The 25,157-nt window shown below is 41.9% G+C and overlaps 5 protein-coding genes across 6 annotated transcripts in view; 2 read left to right on the top strand and 3 right to left on the bottom strand.

The window, feature by feature from the left end:
* The first annotated feature begins 1,221 nt into the window (after window positions 1-1,221).
* Tmem214 (Transmembrane protein 214) lies at window positions 1,222-5,250 on the top strand. Its single transcript, XM_076826415.1, has 9 exons — window positions 1,222-1,523; window positions 1,727-1,935; window positions 2,017-2,700; window positions 2,774-2,984; window positions 3,056-3,195; window positions 3,941-4,067; window positions 4,157-4,422; window positions 4,493-4,644; window positions 4,705-5,250. The coding sequence occupies exons 1-9, from the start codon at window positions 1,397-1,399 to the stop codon at window positions 4,829-4,831; spliced, it is 2,043 nt and encodes a 680-aa protein (XP_076682530.1). The 5' UTR covers window positions 1,222-1,396; the 3' UTR covers window positions 4,832-5,250.
* On the bottom strand, window positions 4,705-7,651 carry LOC143376289 (deoxyribonuclease TATDN1). The gene is made up of 5 exons (XM_076826430.1): window positions 7,356-7,651; window positions 7,025-7,204; window positions 6,194-6,587; window positions 5,925-6,128; window positions 4,705-5,828 (listed from the first exon to the last, which is right to left on the bottom strand). Exons 1-5 carry the CDS (start codon window positions 7,393-7,395, stop codon window positions 5,723-5,725), a joined length of 924 nt encoding a protein of 307 aa, XP_076682545.1. The 5' UTR covers window positions 7,396-7,651; the 3' UTR covers window positions 4,705-5,722.
* A 688-nt stretch (window positions 7,652-8,339) lies between these two features.
* On the bottom strand, window positions 8,340-10,445 carry LOC143376286 (dolichyl-diphosphooligosaccharide--protein glycosyltransferase subunit 1). Its single transcript, XM_076826423.1, has one exon. It carries the CDS (start codon window positions 10,294-10,296, stop codon window positions 8,470-8,472), a length of 1,827 nt encoding a protein of 608 aa, XP_076682538.1. The 5' UTR covers window positions 10,297-10,445; the 3' UTR covers window positions 8,340-8,469.
* A 564-nt stretch (window positions 10,446-11,009) lies between these two features.
* Window positions 11,010-15,323, top strand: LOC143376278 (ATP-dependent RNA helicase DHX30). Its single transcript, XM_076826411.1, has 13 exons — window positions 11,010-11,240; window positions 11,321-11,450; window positions 11,528-11,581; window positions 11,652-11,712; window positions 11,808-12,193; window positions 12,254-12,441; window positions 12,548-13,534; window positions 13,610-13,951; window positions 14,034-14,257; window positions 14,330-14,534; window positions 14,615-14,804; window positions 14,882-14,967; window positions 15,044-15,323. The coding sequence occupies exons 1-13, from the start codon at window positions 11,191-11,193 to the stop codon at window positions 15,264-15,266; spliced, it is 3,126 nt and encodes a 1,041-aa protein (XP_076682526.1). The 5' UTR covers window positions 11,010-11,190; the 3' UTR covers window positions 15,267-15,323.
* Window positions 15,324-16,672: 1,349 nt separating this feature from the next.
* LOC143376277 (uncharacterized) overlaps window positions 16,673-25,157 on the bottom strand; it is a 50,779-nt gene continuing 42,294 nt past the window's right edge. For both annotated transcript variants that reach the window (XM_076826409.1, XM_076826410.1), the window contains 7 exons: window positions 22,879-22,992; window positions 22,618-22,751; window positions 22,116-22,266; window positions 21,687-22,018; window positions 20,822-21,040; window positions 20,604-20,706; window positions 16,673-20,513 (listed from right to left, as the gene is read on the bottom strand). In XM_076826409.1, the coding sequence (XP_076682524.1) occupies window positions 17,890-20,513; window positions 20,604-20,706; window positions 20,822-21,040; window positions 21,687-22,018; window positions 22,116-22,266; window positions 22,618-22,751; window positions 22,879-22,992 (3,677 nt within the window). In that variant the 3' untranslated portion in view covers window positions 16,673-17,889. The remainder of the gene's footprint in view (window positions 20,514-20,603; window positions 20,707-20,821; window positions 21,041-21,686; window positions 22,019-22,115; window positions 22,267-22,617; window positions 22,752-22,878; window positions 22,993-25,157) is intronic.

Here is a 25,157-nt window from a genome sequence, read left to right as displayed (position 1 = left end):
ATTTAGCACAAGCAATGACGACGACGCTTCCACTATAACTGTTACAATCACCAATTCCAAGAATTCAAACTTTGCCGCCGAATGCTCGAACGTGATTGGTCGAAAATATTGCGAAACTCAACGGAATTTTAATCGTGGACCTCGCAGGCGTCCACAGAATATTCAGGAAGAAATATTCATTAAAACAGTGTCAAATTAACTTACAACGCTACAGAATTACAAACTATGTTCGAAAAGGTGCAAAAGAACATATAAATAGTACTACTGGAGCATAATTCCCGATATTTTCGAAGATTGAAACGAAACATCAAGTGTGGCGTCACAGACTGCCGAGCGGAATATAGAAAAAGTTTAACTTACGCATATTTCCAAACCAGATGCTTGATTCCCGTCAAAAACGATAATTTCAGATGTCCCGTCGCTTCCTCTTTACATTCTTGTCACTTAGATAGCACGAAACTCGATATAATATCATGAAAAAGACCATTTTAATGCACTTGCTACACAGAGACGTGACCGTGAACGTGATCCAAGAAGATGCAAGAGGAACTGCGGAAAGACCAGTTGCTGCCCGCGCAAACCGAAATCCGCGATCGTGATTGGTCGAAATCAATGGGAACTGCGCATGACTGCACACTAGTATTGTGTGCATGCCAGCCCGCGAACTTCTAATGCCTATTTAAAAAATTATCAAATATATATGTTGAAAATGAATTTTGCAAATATATCAAAGAAATAATACTACAATATTACGACTTTCGTGTATGTTTATATGTGTTTTCATATCGCATTCAGCATCATCCATTCGGAACGGAATAAGATTACAGCGCTGTTAGCGGTAAGCATTGAAGCTAAGCATAACCGCATGATGGTATTCGCGTTTAAAAAAATAACTACAGTTTTTCAACGAGCAAAAACATTTCGATAAAAAGGATAATCATGATATTCATAGGTCAAATTCTTTAACAAATAACTTTAAGGAATACTGATATTTAAAAGAGAGATACGTATGTGAGATTAATTGCACACTCGTTACGAAGTGAAAGTACATAGAAAGTTGCTACTAAACAAGTAAAAGTGCGTACATAAGTAAAGGAAGTACGTGGTGCTCGATAAACACCATTACCCTTCGACCAAAGAAAAAGTTATAATATAACTTTGTGCTACTCATTGTCAGAAGTAACTATTCATTGAGAGTGTGCTCCTATAAACGCTCTTTTTCTATAAAAGGACTGCAAAAGTTTGTTGACGCGACCAAGAATAGCGCGTGGCAGATCGCTAAACACGCATGCGCGACCACGTATGATATTCGGTCGACACACAATTGCCAACAAACACTTCAGTGCCTTTTAGTAGTATCTTTAGAAGTCCGTTTGTTTACTGCATCTACTGCAATATGTCATCTGGCGGTTGGGAATTAGTTGGAAGGAACAAAAAGGACAAAACCAATGGAAAGATCACCAAACTTTCGAAGGCTGAGAAAAAGAAATTTATCGAAAACTCACCTAAAGTGGAAGACTTTCGTAAGCTATTAGTTTTAACCCCAGCTGACTCTAATAATTTTCACCTACAGTATCGTCAATTAAAAGTATCATAATTAACACTGAATACCGTTTAACCGAAGGCACGATACGAATAACTTTTGGACACATATATAGGAGAATGTTTAATGTTAAATCCCGTACAGTTTAAAAATATGTTTCCCAAAGGGTTTATTCGCTTTCAGTTCCCTTGAGCCAAGTAAAAACATTGTATGATAATTTGGACAGTAATAAAGAAAATAAGAAACCGTCGAAAGAGAAAGAGAGCAAAACTAAAGAAAATGAAGAGAAGAAGAAGCAGCAGAAGCAGCAGCAACAACAACAGCAGCCTGAGAAAAAGAAACAAGAGCCTAAAGAGAAACCTCCGAAATCTATAAAAGATGCGCTAAATATGGTATAAATGTGTATATTTTCAATTCACTTTTTATCCCATTTATATAAAGGTATAATCATCGAAGCTCTCTCGCTCTCGTAGATCAATCCAGACGAGCTGCACGATATTTTGATTACTGGTCAAACCAGGTTCCCCGAAGCTCCATTGATCTGGTTGAAGGACCTTGCCGCATTCCTCAATGTAAAAATACCCATCGACAAGGAAGACGGAGTCTTCTCTGGGAAATCCAAAGATTATCCATTGAGCATAGTACCTAAACAAATCTCTTCCACCTTGGAGAAAGCAATAGAGATGGCGGGCAAACAAACAGCACAAATTTTTTATGAAAATACTCTCACCGCGATGGCTACTGACATGGTAAAAGGATCGCCGGTAGTGGGGCATAAGATATTTTTACAGCTTTTGGCATCCACTAACCCTGAAATGACCATCGTTAACATTCCTAAACTGATTAGCGCGAGAAATTCCTATCAGAATAGAAAATCTATTGGCTTGTCTTTGCTATGGTCCCTGTCCCAAGCTGGTAGGAAAAACTTGGCTGTGGGTTTGAAAGTATGGCACGAAGTAATGTCTCCCATGCTGGAAACAAAGAGTTACTCTAATTACGTAGCGGAAATTCTTAACGATCTTGTTTTCGGACACGAGAACTTTCATGATCTTACGCCGGAACTGTACCTCGACATCGTCGAAGATACGTGTTCCGGTAAGCTGAACGTTCCTGCCTCGGTAGGCGGGGAAATCAGCACCAGCATTGAAAAATTAAGAGTGAGCATTCGAACCTTACAGATCTTAATAACTGCTCGAAAATAGAAAACTATATTTTCTGTACTTTTTTTAGATAATACTCTCAAAAAATAAAAGCGTAAGTTACGCAAAGCTGTTCGAGCTGTTAATGGGAAAAGTTACACAGAAAATACACGCGGACTACAGAAACGAGTTGATTAAAACACTTGTAGTTTGTTTGACCACCGACCCTCTTTGCTTTTCCGTTTGGAGGTCCCTCTATGCCAAGAATCTCTACCAATCTCACCTTCTTTTGACATATATAGGTGAGATTCCTCGCTAAGAGCGGGAAGTCGATCGACGCGTTTGCAGATTCAATTGTTACTTTATTTTCCAGATACTAACTGGAGCACCTTACGTTCAACTTTGAAAACAAAGTGTTTGAAGGAAACGTGTATAGTATTCCAGACAACTAACGAAAAATGGAAAAAGGGCAGAGACGAAAATCTTGCTAACAGTTGCAATAAGATATGCAAGGTATGTTTCTGTTCCTATTTATAGATTTTTTGTACACTTGCTATACACGCAGTTGCTTCCGCGGGAAAATCATTTTGAAATGGCGCGCCTTGTTGGGTGCTTTTAATTATGCACACCCTACGGTTGCGCAGAGGGCCGGATCAGGTATACTCTACGGTATTCTAGCGGCACGGAACGTTATAAGCCGTTTTTTGACTGCTCGCCCGAGTTCGTGTGTGAAAACGACCGCCTAGCCGAGTGTAATCTTTCGGTAATAACTACCGAAACGGTCGCTCCAAGGTTATCTCACGTTATCGAAATTTTCGATCGTGAACGGTCTCGATAGATTCAAATTGCAGGTATAGCTTAGGTTAGGTAAGCTTGTTTTTTTTTTTTGGGAGTAGGTTATCGATCGCATGTTGTCCCCTCGCACCGCCAGTGACGACATTCATCGTGTTCATCGCCATCATATCTTTTTTTTTTTACAAGCAGATACGCATTTGAAAGAATTAAAATAGCATACGTTAGAAAACATTCTCCTCTCGCATGAATTATAGAGGTAAGAAGTGCATAAACACGTGAATCGGAACGAGTATAATTCGTTTACACGTATGACGACAAATGGTTTTTATGGTATCTTCGTGTTGACCTTTAAACCTTAAACTTGTTAACAAGAACGGTATATTAGTTATCGGTATTTTGAACGGTAAACAAATTAATCGTCATCGAGATATCGGATGGTTTTTCAATTGTTATCACATTGCAGGTTCTACTAGCGAAAATGACAGCTTCATCTAATAAGAAGTTTCCCTGGGGAAAGGGAATTATTTTGTTATTACTTTTGACTGGTGCTGTTGTAGGTTACGATACTTACAAGCACGGTAATTTTGAAGGTAATAAACGATCGAAATATAAGCATTCATCTTGGGTAAGCACGATGGTTATTATTTGATAATGAATTATTAATATTACTGTTGCTTAGAATCTAATACAGGTAAGTTCTTGAAAAGGAGCGGATTATCTGAACATGGACAAAAGGCGTGGATCGTGACGCAAGAATATTCTTCTAAAGTGCTTGAATTTATAGAAGCTAGTTCACCAGAATATTACAAAGCAACTATCGAAACCTGTAAACCTTATATCAAATTGGCCGAAGACTTTTATCTAGTGATGAAGAATGTTTCCTTGAAAATTTATGATAATGCTGTAGTGTATGTGGGGAAGAACGGACCTGTGGTTATACAAGCTGTAGGTGTTAAACCTCTCTACATAAGTAAGGTGTTGGCGCATAATCTAAATCACTTGGCGCGCTCCATAGATCGAACACTATGTTCCGGGGATGCTGGACGAAATCCGTTTGCGAAGTAACCAAGGATTTGAACTCGTGAAAGTTTATTCAAGTGCGTGCGCAGAGAAGCTTGGCGAACAGTCAGTCGCGACGCTTCAGTGGTTACGGCACAATGTTTTTGTGTAAGTAAGAAAGTCTGTCAAGGATATAAACCGTTGTGCTTCATCTTGTTGTTCTTTCAGTGGAAAACTGAGCCCAGAAAATTTGCAAAATTACGCCTCGAAAGCTATCAACACTACGCAGTCGTTGGCGAGCCAAACGTACGACTGGGTGTACGAAAAGGTACAAACGCTGTCTAAAGTCCCGTGAATGCGATTCATTGGACGTTGCAAGTGATTCGTCTTGATGATTTAAAAATCTCCTCCATCACCTGTGCATTTATTTTTATGATTCCGAAGTTGAAACGTTGCATATTTCCAAATATATTGCGGCGGCCATTTCACCTGTGATATTTGAAGAATGTATCCTGTTCTGATTAATTTTGACATTTTGAAAATCTGGAAATTTGATCAAAGTGTTGATCCTTACCTTTCTTAAGTTAATGTTCATGTCAAGGAAAATAATTATGAAAGTAATATATACACTACATAGTGTCAAACTTGAACCTATTACTTTGTATATTTACTAATATATTTTCACTTAATAATTCTGGTACGTGGATTGAATGATAATATAACAAGTTAATATGTGGATTAAACAGTATATTGAATAAAGGTATTTTTTTGGTATTTTTCTTATAAAAATAAAGGAGGAGTAGAGAGTGTCATTAAACTTCTTAATGTGTCTAGAATATTAACTTAATGTCGTTGGGTACAGTAATGAGAATATCAAATGATGTTCATAGGAATAGTAGAATAATGCTGATAAATATAGGAATAGTAATAATTATTATTATAATCATAGTAGCGTTACTAATGCAACTAATGGAGATAATTATGGTGGCAATGATCATTTTAACAAGAATATATTAAAATTTTATATGGAAAGAGATCGATGGAACGTGACAACAGTCGCATCCATAGAGCTATGCATGTAAAAATGAGTATCTTCATTTCCTTCCTTTAGAGAAATGAATTTGGTAGAAATTTTTCTTTCCTTTGTTACATAGTTTCACAGCATTCCTCCCTGATTATACGTATAAGTGTACAATGATAAAGTGCACACCGCTTGTAAATTAGTTTCTCAGTCATTTTTCACACGTTACAGTTCATGAGGGAAAAATACCTTCATCGTGTTTTTATATATTTGGTTACATAGGTATTCTTCTTCGTCGTCCCTGATTCGTGCGAGCACTTCCAAAATTTGACTGTAAAAAAAAACAAGCAAACAGTAGCGCAGAAATACGCATTATAAATACAGCTTAACTCTTCAATCAGCTTTCTAACGATCGTTTAATAATTACACTATGGTGCACGGTTCGTTTCTTCCTTTAACCATCTGATCGGGTTGCCACTTCTCCTTTTTAACAGACGGGAAATGCGTGATGACGTCTTTTGCCGAAGCATGAGCTGGTCTTATTTCGCACCACGGGCAATCAGTCTCTATCATCAGCCTGTCCGACGGTATAGTCGTAACGGCGAAAAGGTTCTCTTCTGTTTTCAAAGAGCTGCGACAGAGAACAGACGTTTAATATCATAGAAAACTGCAAACACGTCCACTTATCAGCCATACCATCCGTTAATACCAATATATAATCCCATTTGTAAAATGGAATTAGCTTCTTCCGGATTGCCGTCGAAGGAGTGTACGACACCAGCCGTTAACGTATCTTTGTGTTTTCTTAAAATCCTTACAAAATCTTCGCTAGCGTTGCGGCAGTGTAAAAACATCGGTAATTTTAAAGCGGAGCACAAAGACAATTGCATCTCAAAATACTTCTTCTGCACATCCTTGGGACAAAATTGTAGCCTATCGTAATCTAGCCCCATTTCACCAATAGCAATGATTTTATCCCTATTATCTTCAGCTAGATCAGACAACGACTTAAGATACGCTTCCGGGTCACCGCTCGCTTCGAATTCATTGCAACGCGTCGGATGGCAACCAACCGTTGAAAACAATCGCTCTGGAATACACGTAACAGTGAATATAGAATCAGATTGGATAGAGCGCAAGAGAGGGTAACATAATATATACCTAGATATTTCCATCGACATGCATATTGTTGTTGCAGTTACAGAACAGAATCACGGCAACCATTGCATCTCTCTTTCAGCGGTTTACAAATACGGAAACAAATAAACTGTAGCCGTACGCTATACCGAGAAATCTTTACCCTCGCAGTTGAACGCCTGCAAGGTATATAATAAAATATTAATTGTACCAGAGTCATGGTAGCTGTTTGCGATACATCGATAGCTCTACGCAGGAAAAGAATTTCAAAATAATAGACTATAGCTAGCCGTGATAGAGAGACGCGATAGTGTCGGTGATGTCTTTCTCAAACCGAATCATATACAATTCAACTAACATCTTTTGGGCATTCAGGCGCTGGGATCTTACCATCTGTTCGTGCTATTTCAAGGGCCTTTTTACTCTCTTCTATGTTACCGGCAGTTATTATAAGTTTCGAGAGATTGTTATTCCAACTTCGTTCTAATACTTTATCTAAATCTGGCTGATGCTTCTGAGATCCGTGGTAAATTCCTTGGTACATGGGATCCGTCAAATTGGCTCCAATATCTACGCGAAAATTAGCAGTGGGACGTATTAATCATCAACGTATAACCTTCGTATTAATATTTCAAATCGGCAGAAAAAATGAGCTATAGCTTGTACAAAAATATCAAGCGCTAATACGTTAACGTAATCGCCGAGAAAAGAATTAGATTACCTATAAATTTTCGTAGATTACTCATTTTAACTCTGAGCATTCGACGAATCAACGAAGTGACAGTTTCCCAAGACACGGCACTACCTGACAGGTTAGCAGGTGTCTTATTTAACCGGTGTTGGCAACTGACACGCGAGTTTCATCGAAATTAAAGTTTATAATACATCGCAATTATGCTTCTCAGAAATTATTATCGTTTCTACCGCGTATACTGAATAATTTCTCTTTAGTTCTGATAGTTAAATACATTCTGCAGATTTAAATGCATCTTGAGCCTACCACGTAACTTATGACAATATGAAAGTATAATAGCTGCTTCGCATACATAATTCGCTTCGGGCGTAAGAGATATTAAGGCCTCCATGAAAACACATTTCATCCTTCTCCGCACCCCCTTAGGGGTTGATTAGGGCAAAATCCTGAAATTGGTTTTTAGGCATTTATGTGGGTAACCTTTCGAAGTAAAAAACCAAGTTGATATCGAATGGGGCCTAAAAGATTTTGAGGAATCCGTGAAAATACATTTCACCCATTTGGGGACGGAATTTCCAAAAATCCTTCCTTAGTGGGCACCTACGTCATGAAAACAATGTACCTTCCAAATTTCACGTTCCTATATAGATTAAACAGTTGAGCTGGACGTTGATGAGTCAGTCAGTCAGTCAGTCAGGACATCTTTTATATACATGTATAGACAAACGATGTGATCCTCAAGCATCCCCCACCCACCACTGTGCGGGAAACCGCATGCAGATGTAAAATTAGATCTATCTGCCCCGCTTCACTATTTCGCTTTTTACTCAGTACCATTTAGTAATACCGAGATGATATTATAGACTAAAACCTTCCCCGAGAATAGTACTACATGTTAAAAAAAGCCGCATCGAAATTGATCTATATTAGTTCCTGAGTTATACAGGAACAGGAAAACAGACGTTTTCATTTATATATGTAGAGATGACATGGATGAAAAACGTCAGAGTGTAGAATTTATGGTTCTTTATTACAAATCTTAATATATTATACAGGAAAGGATCAGTTCTAACTTATTACAAAGAAATCTTCAGCGAGCTGTTGAAATGATCTTTGTCAAGTCTCTTGTTTCTAAATTTCATTATTGCAAAGACTTCACGATCAAATTTATTTTCTCGACGCATTCTTCTTTCTTCTTCGCAATGGCTGCCTCTGCTTCTACGAATTGCTGGCGGCCTATCTTGCCCGGTACTAATTTGTCTACGTAAAGCGCTTGCTGCTGATTATAAAGTTCCTTCAATGTTCGGTCATACTTTTGTAATTCTTGAACTCGATCGTATACATCTCCGGACTCCCCTTTCAAACGCTGCACAATTTCTGTGATGGCATTCGTCGCGCCTTTGTATTCCTGATTAATACCTTTGACAACGGACAGGAATGCATTGGCATCCTTGTTCGTCTTGAGATAAGCCAACTGGTCGTCTAGTTCATTGTAAGAAGTTACTCGGCGATCTTGCGCCGCTAAGATCTTTTCGCATTGGCCAGCAATTCTTAACTTACTCTCTGAAACCTCGTCTTTGTCGATCGAAAAGTCGAGTCTTACGTAGGTGATTACTAATAAAAATAGTAAGTACAGGGCTGCTGCTACGAGTAGCGGCTCTTGCAACATCAATATACGTGGGAATGTGTATTTGAGCTTGAAATTTTGAATGTGATTCTCGACCAAGTTCCTCTTGGTAATGGAAAGTACCGGGCGGCCAGTAGTATCTAGATACGTGTAATGAAGAGTGTCCGGCAAGCGTGTCGCGGGATACGGCAAGCTCAATTCTATGTTCTTCGAACCTTCTGGCAAGATAATCTTTACAACTAACTCATCCACCATCATATCGTCGAACACATGGTCCAGTAATCTCATTTCCAAAGTGTACTGATCCCCAGAATGGAACAGATACTCGTAACTAGGTACATTATATCCAACGATGTATTTGGTTTTCCAACCACCGAATAATGGAAATCGTGGCCGAAGGTTTAGCTCTACAGAATCTTTCTTAATGCGAGTGTGCGACGTTGAGATATTACCGATTTCATCCCTATAGTAAATATCGGAAGCAGCCGCAGGTAAAATGGTATCGAAACTCTGAATGCTAGCCTGCCCTGATTTCGATTCTCTAGCGTATTCGTAACGCGAGAACGAGCCTTTTAATAAAGCACCGGTATGCAGTAGGTCAATGTGTTCCTCTACCGCGATATTACCCCAGTGCGATATCTCGATACTTCTCTCGAGTCTAGTTACAGTGAGGAACTTGTTGTTGTTTTCAAAATGTATGTTCAATTCCTCGTACGAGAAGGGAGGGAGCTTTTCGTAAGGGCCATATGTGATCATCGAATCGCTTTGTGATACTGGTTTAAGCTTAGTGTAACTTTCGATGTTCCTCGATGGCAGAGATACAGTGGTTGTCTGTTTCATTATAGTATACGGCGAATAAAGGTAAATGTTTCCTATATACTTTACTAATTGCTTCTCCTTCTGGGTAATCTCTTTCGGGTGAGGCACAAGTTCGTGCGTTAATATAGTTTCAATTTCAACGGACATAGTTCTGCCCGGTGGTAGCGGGTCCTTCAGTTCAATTCGATAGAAGGTCTTGTCTGGATCTGTATTCACCTTTGTTTCGGTCAACTTCAGCTCGACCCGCACAGGCTCCCTGTAAGCAGCTATATAGCTAAGACTAGTCTTCTGCGTAGATTCCAATGCAAAGAGGAAGTTTCGTATATGTCGATCTTTGCTTCCATTTTCTAATACCAGTCTGGTGGTGAGTTTCGTTAATTGAGATTGCAGATCAATATGCTTCTCCACATTTTTCAGACTCAAGTTCGTGTCTACGACGTCGGTAGCGGCAAGAGATTGGATATGCAAACTGAGGAGCAATGTAATGCTCCACGCTAATGGAATTAGATAATGCCGAGTCATACTTCTCCTCGTAGAAATGTCGTTTCACTTACAATATTATTATATTTCAATTTTTCCAGTTCACCGGTACATGGGTTACTCAAGGGTTACTGTCGGCACATAATAGACGTGGCGTTTACCTAAAGACACTTATCGCCAAGACGGGAAACTCATGCAGAACTGTACGCACAAAAGGCCGGCGATCATTCATGCTGTATTAAGGGGGGAGACCACTGTAAAAAATCGGAAAAATCGATTTCTTCTTTTTCACATTTTCTGAAAGACATGTGTTTCAAGAATGGTCTCTCCAAATTTTATGAAGAAATTAGTAAAATTGATGGAGATATAATATTTTCTGTGAAGCGGTGTCAAGCGCGTGACTAACGGTCAATTTCTTCACTTCCAGATATCTGCCAGTCAGAGTTATCTGGCAGATATCTGGCACATGGCTATTTCTTCACCTCCAGTCTCGAGTTATCTGCCAGTTATCCTCCGGTCAATTTGACTAGAGGTTCGGGCACTGGATAACTGCTGGAATTGCCAGTTAGTGCTTTTTGCAGTAGTGGGAGAAGTAGGAAATGTGAAATAGAGAACAGAGTTATGCTTGTGGACTGTTCTGGACGCCGGTGTATACTTTGCGACGCCAAGCGATTTTAGTTTTGTGCAATTCCAATTTCTCCCGTTAATTTCTGGACAAGAAATCCGGAGCTTTTAGTATTGAGTTGCAGGCACTATGTACTTGTAAGTTGAAGGTACTATTATGTTCTTGTGAGTCGCGTGGTCGCGTGGTGGATAAATAAATAATATCTACCATAATAATTAATATACGTGCGCTTAATGTACGTAAAATTATGCACGAGTAAAAACCTATGAAGTACTCAGTCTTTTACAGTTTTGTCATGTAATGCGAAAAAAATGTTTCTATCAGAAGTTACGTGTAGTTTAAGCAAATCAGTGTGCAGTTAGTAAGTAGTGAATAACATTTCTAAAAATGTGTATAAAAAATCAGTGAAGAATATAAATTAATGATAGATTTGTTAAACAGTTTAAGGTTGCACCACACAAATCAATTATGCAGGACGTACTTCCGACAGATCAGTGTGCACCCAGCAAAATCGTATTGTTCTTACAGAAAAGAATTCAAAACTAATAAACGTCCTAATAGGTACTTGCAGGTAAAATATTACGAAACTTCGAACTTATTTTTATTAAAGATATGAGCCTTAATATAACACTTTCCTTCCTTTTTAAGTTACACTTGAATGAAAATGAAGAGGCAACTGATGAAGCAGACGAATTTGAGAAGGTAATTATACTGGATAAAAGAAATGCTATAGAGGTTAATATAAATAGCTAAAATATAATTTCTAAAATAGGTATATGTTCAAACTAAAAATGAAAGACTAATTTCCTATGATTCCAAAGTTTCAAAAGATCGTAAGTACAATAAAGTAACAGTACTATTAAACACAACTGGTAAATATTTCATCTGGGACTACAGATAAAAAATATTCCCGCTTTATCCATTTCAGGTTCTGAAAAATTTTTGAAGGATCCTGTTGGGAACCTTCTTTCTATTTATAAGCTTGTGCATAATGAATTGAACGATAAAGAATGTATAAATTTTATTCATGAAGTAGACCATAAATCCTTCGTCAAGCAACATAAGTGTATTATCAATGTATCATGGCCCACAGAAATGTCTTTCAAACATATAGCATCAAATAAGAAAGCAGCTACAAAGAACGCTGCCTCGAAGTGCTTACAGTGGTTGCACGCAAACAATAAAATAAAGAACTTAAAACCTATCTTATACGACAAGAGCGAGATTCAGACTTTCTTCAAGGAGACCACCAGAATAAATCTGGATCCAGAATTTAAAAATGAGATAGAATCTCTAGTGGACACGTTCAATCGTGTAAGTTTCATACACATTATCAATACACGTTCGATACTTATAAACTTATATACATTCTAGGAAATAAAACCTATAGTAGCAATATCATCTACAATGGCTGGTGTTGAAGGTGTTTCGGAACAGAAACAATCAAATTCGTACTCAGCGGAACGTGAGGAGGCGCAAATTGAAAGGCGTAATTCTAGATTAGCAAATCGTCTTCAATTACAGACAAGAAACAATAGTGATCTACCTATTCATAACTACAAGTATGTAACTTGCATTTAAATGTTGAATTATTTATTATTTAGGAAATATAATCATTTTACTGTTCATGCGTAGTTTTAATGGAATAAAAAAAGGGATACTTTTCAGGGAAGAAATCCTGGATAGTTTAGAGGCTAATCGGGTGCTGTTAATTAAAGGTGATACCGGTTGTGGGAAAAGCACCCAGGTCCCACAATTCATAATCGATGCATTCACGGAAGAGAATAAAGCGAATAAATGTAATATACTAGTGTCGCAACCTCGTAGGATTTCAGCTATCTCCTTGGCTAACCGCGTTGCGCACGAGAGATACGAAACTGTGGGTGACGTAGTTGGCTATCACGTACGACTTCAGAATTCAATACCGAGATCGCGGGGATCGATTTTGTTCTGCACAACGGGTATATTGCTACAGAGGATACAAAATAATCCTACTCTGAACGGAGTGTCGCATGTAATTATAGACGAAGCTCACGAGAGAACTCTACAGATTGACATGCTGCTTGCGCTATTAAAGAGGACGTTGAATGTTAATCCATCTTTAAAAATTATAATCATGTCCGCGACGGTGAACGTAGAATTGTTCCAGCATTATTTCTCCTGCGCGGTCATTAATGTACCTGGTAAAGTGTACCCCGTGAAAATGCACTTTCTGGATGACATGGGTCTCTTTAAAGGAGACCCTCAAAGCAATAACAGTTACGCGGGCATAACGATCCCTTATGAGAAAATAGTATTATTGATACAGTGGATTATGAGGAATAAACCGCCGGGGGCTATTTTATGCTTTCTTCCTGGTTGGCAAGAAATCAAGTGTCTTCAAGATATGCTAGAAAGATTTAGGGTCCCCAATAAGTACATAATGCCCCTTCACTCTAAGCTCAGCATTGAAGCCCAGCAGAAGATTTTTGATCCCATTCCGGAATCTGATCAGAAGATCATTTTGGCAACAGACATCGCTGAAAGCAGTATTACCATTCAAGACGTTAATTACGTTATAGATACCGTTCTTAAGAAAGAAATGCAATGGAACGAAGAAAAGTATATGTACAGTTTAAAAACCACTTGGATTTCGCAGGCAAATATTTGTCAAAGGTAATTGTTATTCTATTCTGTGCTCCGTAGTTCTATTTTTAACGGGAAAAAGATTAAAATATGTTGTATATATAGAAAAGGCAGAGCTGGACGCACTAGACCCGGTGAAAGTTACCATTTTATTACAAAGAAAGACTACAGCCGATTGAACGTCTACCCAATCCCGGAAATACATAGGACATCGCTGGAGCAAGCAATTATTCTCAGTAAAACATACAATAGCGAGAAAATAAATGATTTCTTTAGTAATATGCTTGAAAAGCCTAGCAACGTAGCAATATCTGGTGCTTTAAGTAGTTTGCAAGGTCTCGGTATTCTTGACGAAGAAGAAAATCTTACTGCATTAGGAAAACGCATAACAAACTTTAGCTTGGACCCTAAGCTAAGTAGAGCACTGGTGTTTTCTAGCACCTTTCAGTGAGTGTGGATGTATATACATAATAATTTTTGAACCAGTTAATAATTACTTCGCAGTAACTGTTTCTCTTCTCATTTACAGATGTTTAAATCCTATTTTAAACATAATTGTTATGTTCACTACCGACAATGAATTGGCCGTTACTTCGCTAGGCAACAAATCGGTCATGAGGAAGCAAAAGCAACAGTTTCACGAAACAAGCGATCATATTGCTACCTTAGAATATTTTGCGCGTTTGAAGAATAACGACAATAACCCAATGCCCACAGACAACTACAAAAAGAAGACTTCCCGTATAATAAAACGTAAGTTCGTTAGACACTTGAGAATGCATATTGTTTCCATTGATATTTCATCCACTTATTATTTACTTATAGAAATATGCGAACTACACATAACCGAGCTTGTCGAAAGCGGTATTCTGGGGACAGAGTCTGATTGCGACGCTGTGAATACACACACCGGAAATAGGGAATTAATTCGAGCAGTTTTATATTCGGCTACAAACCAGTTGATAAAACTATCGAGCTATGGATATAAAAACGGGCTATTTACAAGAAACGCGAACGTCTTACTATCGTCGTGAGTAGAGTGTTGGAAATATGCGCGAACGCGGTGGAGGATAAATAATCGAAGTGCACGCCTCCTCTCTGTTTGTTTAGCAATAACGAGAAAGTCGTTTTGAAAACGCACAGCGTGAATTACAACAGAAAAATATGGCCGAGTCCGTTTTTAACGTACATTGTTGGAATGGAGCACATCGATCGGAGAAGCTGTATGGTTCCAGACACGAGTATAATTTCTCCCTTGACAGTCCTATTATTTACTCAAGGTGGCTACGAATGCCAGAAGGTATGTTCTTAGTGATCGAACAACAACGATCGAACACCCAATCTACATTTGGGAAGTTCTAACCATTGTATTTGCAGGAGCAAGAGCCATCGTCTGACGAAAGCACGGATGTTATTATTAAATTTGATAGATTGAAAAATATACAGTTGTGCTGTGACGAAGAGTTTGTATTTTAGCATTTACTTCTTACCCGCTACATTTTCGTAAACCCTTTGCTAAATATATTCCCTTTCTTTCAGAACGGCAGGATTATTATTGGAGTTGCGAAGTATCGTATGGAATGTTGTAGATTATATTATTCGGTACGAAGGCATAGATAACGCGGAAGAGAATTTGAAATTAGTTAAACCCTACAGAGAGAAATTGCTGTTTTTACTTTCAAAAATATTAAACGAAGCAGCAAAAGACATAGACATTTCCGACAAATATGTTGATAGAACTGAATCAGTCTTCACAAAATGAAAGATATAATTAATTATTGTAAAGAGTTTTTATTAAATATATTTACACTTATTTGTACGAATTCTTAACATTCTCTAACCCATCATCGACTCATCGTTCAATTATCAGGAGGGGGGTTTAATGTCACATTAAATATAAATCTTTTACCTTTATTTATTGTACATCAAGACTTACAAAAATCATTACACTTATCCGAAAGGAGCGAAATTCAGAAATTTATTTGTTCACTTACAACCTGAGACCCTACATTTCTTGCGGAAGCCTTCTAACTGATTATGCAACCGTTTTCAACAAATTTGCTCTATAGCAAAAGCCTTTTAAATATTTCAAATCGTCAGTTGTTTGACAATAGCCTGGCGCTGGCGTGTTTTGACGCCCACTTTGTCGAGTCTTTAAATCGTATTTTTAACAATAAATAAATGGTTCCTTTGCTAATTATTGTTGCATCGTAATCGACAGGGACTTCACAAATAGGCCTAGGACCTCAGAATGCATCTAAATAAACTATTGAACGTGTTACTTCATTCTAGCAGCGTGATCTGGGGCGTGAGATGAACCCTCTCTGCCAAATTCGGAATTGTAGCTTTTTCAAAATGAATTTGTGTACTTTGATTATTGCGTCTCGAAGTATAGATCTGAGCGTAATTGGTGATGATTGCCTTTACAATTAATTAGTTGTGAACAATCATTGAACATCACGGATACTGAAAAACTGGGCGTCAGAACACGCCAGCGCCAGTTTATATATAGCAACGCAATACCCATTTTAGTTTACCCTGTTCGCCGCTACGCGCCGCTAGCATTTCTGTGTCCATGATTTGAATTAATATTTCAAAGGCACTTTTACGCAACGAATAAGCAACTTTATTATAAAGAATACTTGCAGAATGATTTTCAGAGCCTGTTGAAGGGGCCCAGGAGCCCAGATTGCAAGCAAGTATAGAAATAAAGAAATCGGCATACTCTTGCATACAGCTCGTTTTACAACACATTCTTTAACTGTAAGTTGGAGGTAGTTATTAATAAAATTAATTGTAATGAATTAGGAGACTGTACGACTACTAAACGCACAAAAGAAAGATTAAACAGCGAACGATAATAAATATATATATGCATGTTCATCACATTAGCAAGCGCTATATAAAATAGTACTACTGCATCGTAGTGAATATATTATAAAAATTCAATATATTAATGTCTATCTTGTATATACATTTGGCAGGTACATTTGAAGCATGCGCTTCCAGTATAAAAATAAGAGCCATTATTTTACTACAAGTCGCGTGGGAATTATTTAAAATGTTTTCCCTTTCTCCTAGTATCGATATAATAAATTGCAATAAATTAACACAATAATGAACGTATATGCTAAGATATATTATGCTGTGAATTTAAATATGAAGTCGCTAGTAACAGTTATAGTTAACTCTGTTTTATAGTGTATGCCATCGCTAAACGAAGCGTAACTCTTTCCAACAACAAATGCAACACCGTACTCTTCGAGTAGGCGAGATTAATTTACAGATAAATAAATATAGTGCGCGATGGGATGGTGTTTATCATCGAGACTACACGAAATTAAACTACTATTAAACTGAGAAACAACAATAACATTTCATAACGTTGATGAAAGAACAGTATAGAATCTTAATACCATTTCGGCAAGATATCGTTATATTTTAGTTCGCGGTAAAAATAATTAAAATCATCTGTCTAAATTCGTATATTACACCTGGAGCAAACTTTTATGATTCTTTTGTCATTTTTTAATCCACCTTCGGGGTTGGAGCCGGGCACAGAGAAATATATTGCATATTTCTCGCTTGCCGCATACAGTACCACCTCTTTACAGTTTCTTCAGGAAGTTAATATAGTATCGACTAGCAATTAACTTCTAATCGCCAAGGTTCTGCTATTTACACAGCATGTTAATAGGAATGCAAACATTCCTTTAAAAAATTAACTATTACGCCCCTCGTTAAAATCTAATATTGCACTTCCGGCCAATTTATAACGAAGCTAAATCCTACGATGGCAATGTTCAAGCAACGTTGGCCGACCATGTTTCGTAGAAAATATTCATACAAATATATTAGATTTCTATAACTTAAGATTGCAAATAAATTCTACGCCGGACTTGCCGTTTATTATAATAGAAGAAGCTAAATAAATGCGAAGCGTACAGCGGTGCCCGTGTCGCTCCGTGATTTACGTGTCAGCTAGCCGCTTTAATAGTCTAAAAGAACAAGTTGTCTCAGTGGACTTTAATTACACGTGTTACCCGCTTGACGAACTTCTGAACGCGCCGCCTTTCAAACTCAATTACCTAAACGAAACGTTCACTAAAAGAGACGTAGCAGATCACGAGTTAATCGACTATAATATCTATGTTAATTCTACAATGTTAACGTACTGGCCGCAAACATTCCATCCGGCAAGAATAGAAACGTTAGACGGAATATATTGCCATGCTAAAAGATGTCTACCTAGGTGGATGGCAATTCAGTTTTGATTTCTATGCACTCCAAATGTATATAATAATACTGAAGTATGTACAGGGTGTCTGGTTAAAATGGGACGTACAATTACCATCACAATGCTCGTTGCAAGCTCTTTGCTAAAGCTAAACTGGCTCTCGAATGGTCCCGCAGGGCGGGAGGACAGTGACGAAGCTCTCGGCCTCGCTGTCGCTGGTGCTGAAGTTCGTCCTCTCCGTAACTCCATTCTCGTTCCTGCGGCTGTAAGGATGAAGGTACGCGTTCCGCGCGCCCATCTCGAGACCGGAGTCCAGGCTCTTAGGGAAGCCTGAGAACTCGGAGAGCCTGCGGAAGTTGCCGAAGAACACGCTGTCGGTGCCCACGCTCTCAGCGCCGCTTTCGCTAGCACCGTCGCAGACGGACTCTGTTTCATCTGTTTCCGAGACGCTGCTCACCTCGTGCCTCAGCAATCGCTTGTGGGAGCCGTTGCTGTCGGTGCTGCTCAAGTAGCCGCTGTCCTCCACCTTCGCCCGTGGCTGCGCATTCTCGGGTAAGCGGTTCGCAGAATTGCTTATCGATTCACAGCTTCTGAAGAGCCTGGTCGAGTGCTTCCTGGGACAAGAGTGCGCTTCTTCCTGCCTCCTCTGAGAATCCTTCACCATCGAGCTAGTTGCACGAGCGTCGCACTGTCCCAGAAGCCTCCTCCTGTCCCCCTGGCAGCCGCCGCTGCTCCTCGGTGCGGCAAGTCTCTGCTTACAGCCTCCGCAGACTACGGGAGAGTTCTCCTGCGCCTGGTCGAAGTTCGCCTTCGACTTCCCCCGCGAGAAGCTGTTTCTGGCGCAGCTCTGCAGCTGGCGTCTACCCCGCGTCGTCGATCCGTCAGAATGTGCCTTGCAGGAGCAGGAATCAGTGGTCCCTACGTTGGAATCGTGGCAGGGGACAGAAGCACCGTTGCTGGTCGTAGGGTCACTCGCTTCGGCAGGGCTCCTGTCCCACAGGTTTTTTGACGAGTTGGGTGACGGCTTGCCATCCTTGACGCGCCGCGGGGGTTTCGGTTGCTGGTAGATCTCGTCCGTAGGCGGCGTCGGCACCACGTCCGGCTGATTGCTCGGTTGCCTCTGCCTCCTCGCCTGCCTGGTCTCTGGCGTTAGATACTTGCCCTTGTTGCAGGACTCGGTGCGCTCCAAGTGGCTGTTCAACGACCCGTTGCTACCGTTCAGACTGGAGTCTCTGACGTTCGACTTCAGCCTGGCTTCGTAGATCTCACGGAGGCTGCCGTAGCCTCGCTGCATGTAGTCACCATTCTTCGCGGGGTCCTGGTCGCGAAAGCTGCCCTTGCTCTTCAGCAGTATCTGAGCTGGTCTCTCGAGGGAGTCCACGTAGACCTCGTCCGGAAGCTCCCTCTCGTAGCTGACGTCGTCGTTGATCTTCAGCTTCATCGGCTTCCTGTCGAGCGTGTCCGGCTCGTACTCCGATTCGTCCTGCTTCACGTAGTTCTCCGGCGAGTCCTGCACCTTGATGGTTAAATGCCCCGGGTTCTCCGGCTCGTACCGGATCTCCGGGCCGGAGTCGTCGCTGCAGGCTGGACTGTCGTAGCCGTCGTTCACGTAGACCTCGCTCACCAAGGAGTAACTCTCGGACCTCTGCGAAGAGATCAGCTCCGGCAGACTGTTGTAGTAATTCCTCTCCAGCACCTCTTTGTTCAGCTTCATCATCTCGCCGGTCCTGGTGTTGATCACCGCGTTCTGCATCGTCAACTCCTCGTCCATTGGCAGGGCCGTGGACAACGCCGGGCTCGATTGGTCCGTGGATTCCGGGGAAGTCGAGGACTTTCTGCTACACTTGGACCGTTCCAAGCTGTCCACCTCGTAATCGGTGACGTTCTCCGGCCTGATGTGCTGCTCCAGCACTTTCGCGTCCACCATCTCGCGAATCACAGCGTCCATTATGCGCTTCGCCGTGTTCTTCGCGTTGGGAAGCTCGTTAATCATGTCCGGCAGCTCCTTCTTCGCTGGACTCGAATTCGCTTTCGACCTCGTCCCTCGATCTTCTAAAGAACTCTCGTCCGCCGCCGTCTCCCCTGCCTCCTTGCCGCCTTCAGTCACAATAGCCGTCTCCTCTTTTCTCGCCCGTTTCTCAACAGCTTTCTCCTGCAGGGCAGCGTTCTCCTCCATCTGCTTGATGAACGAGTTCTCAATAGCCTTCCTCACTTTCGCATTCACGGCGTCATCGCCGCTGGAACCGGTCGGAGAATCCCCGTTCCTCTGGCCGTAGTAGTTGGGCTCTTCGAACATGGACTTGGTAGACCGCTTGGAGATGCTGTGTCGGTCGTTCGTCTCCAGGATCTCGCTCCTCGCCACGTTCTGGAAGCTCCTCAGCATCGGTAGGTTCACCTTCCACGGGGAGAAGCCCCGGCCCGTCAAGCTCTTCACGTCCAGATCGAAATCTCGCTTGGCCAACTCCTTCAAGTACTCGAAATTCTTGGCGAAAGACCTGGTGTTCTCTTGGGTGCCTCTCTTAGCCTCATCGGCGTGACGCCATCGTCGTTGAGGGGTCGTGACGTCTTCCAACCACGCTCGCACCTTGCTCTCGCCCGGGCTCGCTCTGTCGGTCTCTAGAACTGCAGTGTTTTTGAATGAGTCGATGCAACCGGGGCACCCGGTGCATCGCTGGGACTTCCTCGACTTGGTGATCGAGCTGGACGCAGACCGCTGCTGATTCTTGCCCATGGAGTCGCAACGATCCGAACCGACCTCCTCCTCCGGGATACCTGAATCGTTCATAAACTGTAAATCCTCTCCTTACCGTTTCTTAAACGATCCTTCTTCTGTCTCTCTAACAGAGGGGACGAGCAACTCACCGCCGAGGGTAGGGACAAATCTCTTCGCAGCCATTTTGTGCTTCGCGATAGAAATTACTTCCCGAATCTTGAAAAGGAACTCGATTGCAGCTGGAGGGGGAGCCTAGAAAGATACCGGGCTGTCTTTAAATTACCTCAGGATCATCCGAGTACGCGATGAAGGGCACAGGAGATGGGGAAATTGTCTCAGGGACAGACTCAATGAACGAACAGCTTACCAATAGCAGTTGCCTGTCAAAATACGCGGGGTTGAAGTATAACTTTCTCCTCTGGGCCCCAGGTAACACAGGGATATCCTGCTGGTGAGGGTTGTCTGCGGTTTCCACGACACGTACATCCTCTTCCGGCAACCTCTCGCCCAAAATCGATCCAGAGCCGAAGCAGATCTCGGATTGCTCCAGATAAACGCAGTGCGGGTGAATGATGGCTGAAGTTACCTGCTCAGTAGAGTATACGTAGGTAATAGTTCGCAACATGCGAATTTCGTTGTTTGAGTTGTGGCAGTTGCCAATGGTGATTGACAGGCAACTGTCAATCAAGGTAGAGTCACCAGTGTCGAATTCTGTAGCTGTGCCTCGTTTTGTTATCGTACAATGCGGTAAGTAGGTACTGAATTCGTCAGTTCCGATGTAATATTCTCATTTTTAGGAATCAATATTATTCCTATCAATTTATCAGTAAATATTTTAATTAATATGTCGTCTGAAAGAGCTAAAACTCTTCTATTCAAAAGAACTAATAGAAGTTTTCAGTTCTCCTCACAGATAACAGGATTGATTAAAAAATGAAAAAAGTAGCTGTGTGGGCAAGGATACTGTCTATCGAATAATAAGGTATAGTAGTTATTTCTTACGCAATGATATGTGCTATCAGTGCAATACCAAGGATTTTAGGGAAGTCTAAACTTTAAGTGCGCACTCTTGCCCTACAATACTCTATCTTAAGTTTCACTGTATTTTCTGATCAAGCTACGTTCTCCAATTTGAAATATCGCTTCGCTAGCTCACGACCGACGAAGTTTAATAAAACCATCCCCGACCAACTAGAAGTAATATCGAAACCTCTTATGTGTATCGTACTCACGTTCTCGAAGCCCTGCTCACTGTCGCTTGTAGGAAGATCGTCCCCAAGATCGCTTTCCGTCAGGCCGCTGTTAGTGTCGCTCTCAAAGTGCCTGGAAGTGTTGAGCAAAGGGTTGTTCTTCACCAATCCGCTGACTTCGCGGCCAGGCGTCAAGCTTATTTCCGGCTCTTCGACGATCTTCCTCTTGCTCTTCTTGCTGTGGAGGTACAAGGACACGCTCGCGACGTAGATCAGGGCCAGGATCACGGACGAGAGGCCGATCGCTGTGTATTCCGTGGTGGAGAGCCCTTGGGAGAGTTGCGTCGTTGAGGAGAACATCACTTCTCGAACGTCTGCATGAGAACGCAGAAGACAGAGGGAGAAATGGGTTGGGAACACCCGACGATAGAGGTGCGCGTGAAACGAAGGGAGAACGCTTGGAGTACTGACTGCTTTTCGAGGGTGAACCAGCCACCCTGAAGGCCACGCACGGCGTGAACACAGAGGGTAGGTTCGATTTCGGAGAGGCGTCCCTGCAGACCAATTTCGCTGTGACCACTCGACCTTCGGCTGCTTCCTTCAACCCTGCTTCGCCGATCCACTGCAATTGAATATTGCACCGGGAATGATTCGAGGCGCGCAGAACGTCGCGGGGAAATGTCAAACTAGATCAGCCAGCAGAATCGATGTCTCCAGCAATTTCAACTTCTCGCTGCTTACTGTAACGATACTCGAAACTCGGACACAATTTGGAGGATTACGATCTTTGCCGCATTGATTTTAAACTCTTGATTTACCTCGACTGGACTCGTTGGCAGCCGAAAGGACATTGGACACATCGCTCTGCTCGCAGGAATAGCCTTTCGGTGGGCTTCAGAGACTTGGCTAATTATGATCTCACTATTCGACAGCGCAATGACTTATTTATTCGACGCAGGGCAACGTTACCAACCTGCAGGAACGTCCTGCCCTCGTCACGAAACAGCCTGAAGGGTGGCTCCGTGTCCGAGAGGTTCCTCAGCTCGGACCATCCGGATCGTCCTAATTGCTGAGCGCCAGTGATTCCGCACACCGGGGTCGTTACCCCTGCATCCACCGTGCAGAAATAGCTTCTTTAGCAATGCTCGGGATCGAAAGGTGCGAGGATCGCGTTAGGTGGACAATTACGCGACACGGAGTCCGTTAGTGGATCTAGAGAAAGGGGCGAGCTCACCTTCGAAACGAATTTCAGCGTGTGGGTAGATTATCTGGCCACGCTGAGGCAGGAAAACGTACGGGACCCTCTCTATCTGACCTGCGTTGCTGACAAAACCAGCGACGTTGCACTCTAGAATCATTAAAGTAAGTATGTGCATTTAGCGAATCGGAGGAGGACCCTTCGAGTTTACTCAATGTATAACTCAGGCTTTGCTCGAGTCCCATGCGCTCCGAAAACGCGGCGTTTCCTTCGAGGGAGCATAAATTAAGATCAAGGCGTTCCCTTTCCTCTCGCAATTTCGCGTGCCATTTTAACCGACGATTCGGCGGATTCGCGGGACAGTTTGTAATTTCCAGGCCGAGTGTCGCTTGCAGTCATCTGCGCAAACTGCAATTACACGGCGGAAGAAGGTGGCGTCGGCGACGAACGCCTTCAGCAAAGAAGCTCCTTTCGATGCGGCAATCAAAGCGCTGCGGAGGGCGTGCAGACATTTCGACGAAACGTCTTTTTCCTCGTCGGAGCGAACGTGCCGGTGAGATTCGACAGGGAAAGGAAAGAAGACGCCGTAACGCGATAATGTTTGGTAATAAAAATCGTTTGGAATTGAATTAGACATCTGTAACTGCGTTGGCTACCTGTAACGAATTCAAGATCTTTGAAGATTCGCATATTACCATACGAAATTACCTCGTTTCGTATCAACGTCTTCCCGAAATTTGAAACCCGATTTCCGTGTACGTATAGAGATCGCCAGCCGAGGATCATTGGCGGGCATGCGGTTCGATTCGTAATTAGCGGTCGAGAAAGGAGCACGCCGCTCGTCAAAATGTTAATACGCTCGTCGATATAACCAGCTTCGTTCGGCAGGCTCACGAAATTCACGAGTGGAATAATTAGATACCGAATAGAACCGGTCTTAGAACGTTGCACCCGGTAGTCGCTCGTGAAAATAACCGAGCAACACGAAAAGAACGCTGCCGATTTCGATTCTTAATAGCGGAACCTGTGGAGAAGAAAACGAGAGCGAGGAGGACGGTTTCTCGTGGCGGATGCCAGCCGCAGGAAGAGGAACGCCACACTTTCTACGCCAAGAGTTACGACTACGCTTTAAAGTTTCTCGAATCGGGGCAATAAACGCGGCGATTTTGCACGGTTACTGTGCAGCAATAAAGTTCCGTTTCACCGGGGAGCGGAGGAGCGCGGAGGGAGCGCGAACGCGTCACCGATTTCATAAATCTCGAGCTTTCCACTGGAAGGTGGAATCCTTTTCTGGCGGAGAGCTATCAGACGCAGCTGATACGACTCTTGTTTGTGTTAATCGTTGCTGTTCAACTTGGAGAAACTTGGGGGAAAGCTGCGAGTAGTGTAGCAAGACGGTTTCTAAATCAAATTTGAGTTTTCAGGAGGAGAAATCCAAATTTCAGTCTGGTTCAGAGTGGTTCGATAGACGTTCATAGTGGTACGTCTGTCGGAACACTCTGAACGTCTATCGGACTTCTATCTCAAATTTCATTTAGAATCCGTCTTGCTATAGGGTAAACTCGGCTTAGTCCATGATGATTATTACTCCGTGATACTGTTTCTTAGTATCTCTAGTTTATGATGCGGTAAAAGAATCAGTCAATTGAAGTTGGTGTGATAGATTGAGAGCGTTTTTGTTCTAGTAACGCATCATTTGGGAAATTCGTCGTGCTAATTGTGGACGGTCGTTTGTTTATCTTACTAATATAGTAAATGCGAAAGTGTGTTTGGATGTTTGTTGTGCTGGTGAATATATATCGTGCCAGCGAGAAAATTAATTTTGTATATTTACAATTAAATATACTTAATAAATTTCTGTTAACCTATTATTTGTTCGTAGGATGTCTGACCTATCGTTATATCCTAGACTCACTTTCAGAACATGTGAATATTAGCAGTTAATAGAGAAATTCAAGAACAATCACGGACTTACCCGAGTTTATCCTACTACTGTTGTACCACGCGCAACGAATAGAAGTTCCCGGGTTCATTCATATCCGTCGCGAATAGTTTCTAATGCATTAAGTAAACGGGTTCGGTAAGTTGCCGAGGAAGTTAAGGCCAGGAGAAGGATGAAACCATTAGGAACACGAGCCGCAATTTACCCGGTGCCTCGTGATTCCAGTGCGCGAGCTGAGTCGCCCGCAGAAGCAGCTTCTTCTCGGGATACCTAATCGGCCGTAAACTCCTCGTTACATGTAATCCAATGCACTTTCGCGCAAATTCGCTTTTGCCGAGGGGGACTATCTGCAGCGAGGCAACCGCGAAACTGT

The sequence above is a fragment of the Andrena cerasifolii genome, chromosome 14 (assembly GCF_050908995.1).
Source record: "Andrena cerasifolii isolate SP2316 chromosome 14, iyAndCera1_principal, whole genome shotgun sequence".
Lineage (NCBI taxonomy): Eukaryota > Metazoa > Arthropoda > Insecta > Hymenoptera > Andrenidae > Andrena > Andrena cerasifolii.
The sequence above is the reverse complement of the archived record's forward strand: the minus strand, read 5'-3'. Positions and strand labels throughout refer to the sequence as shown.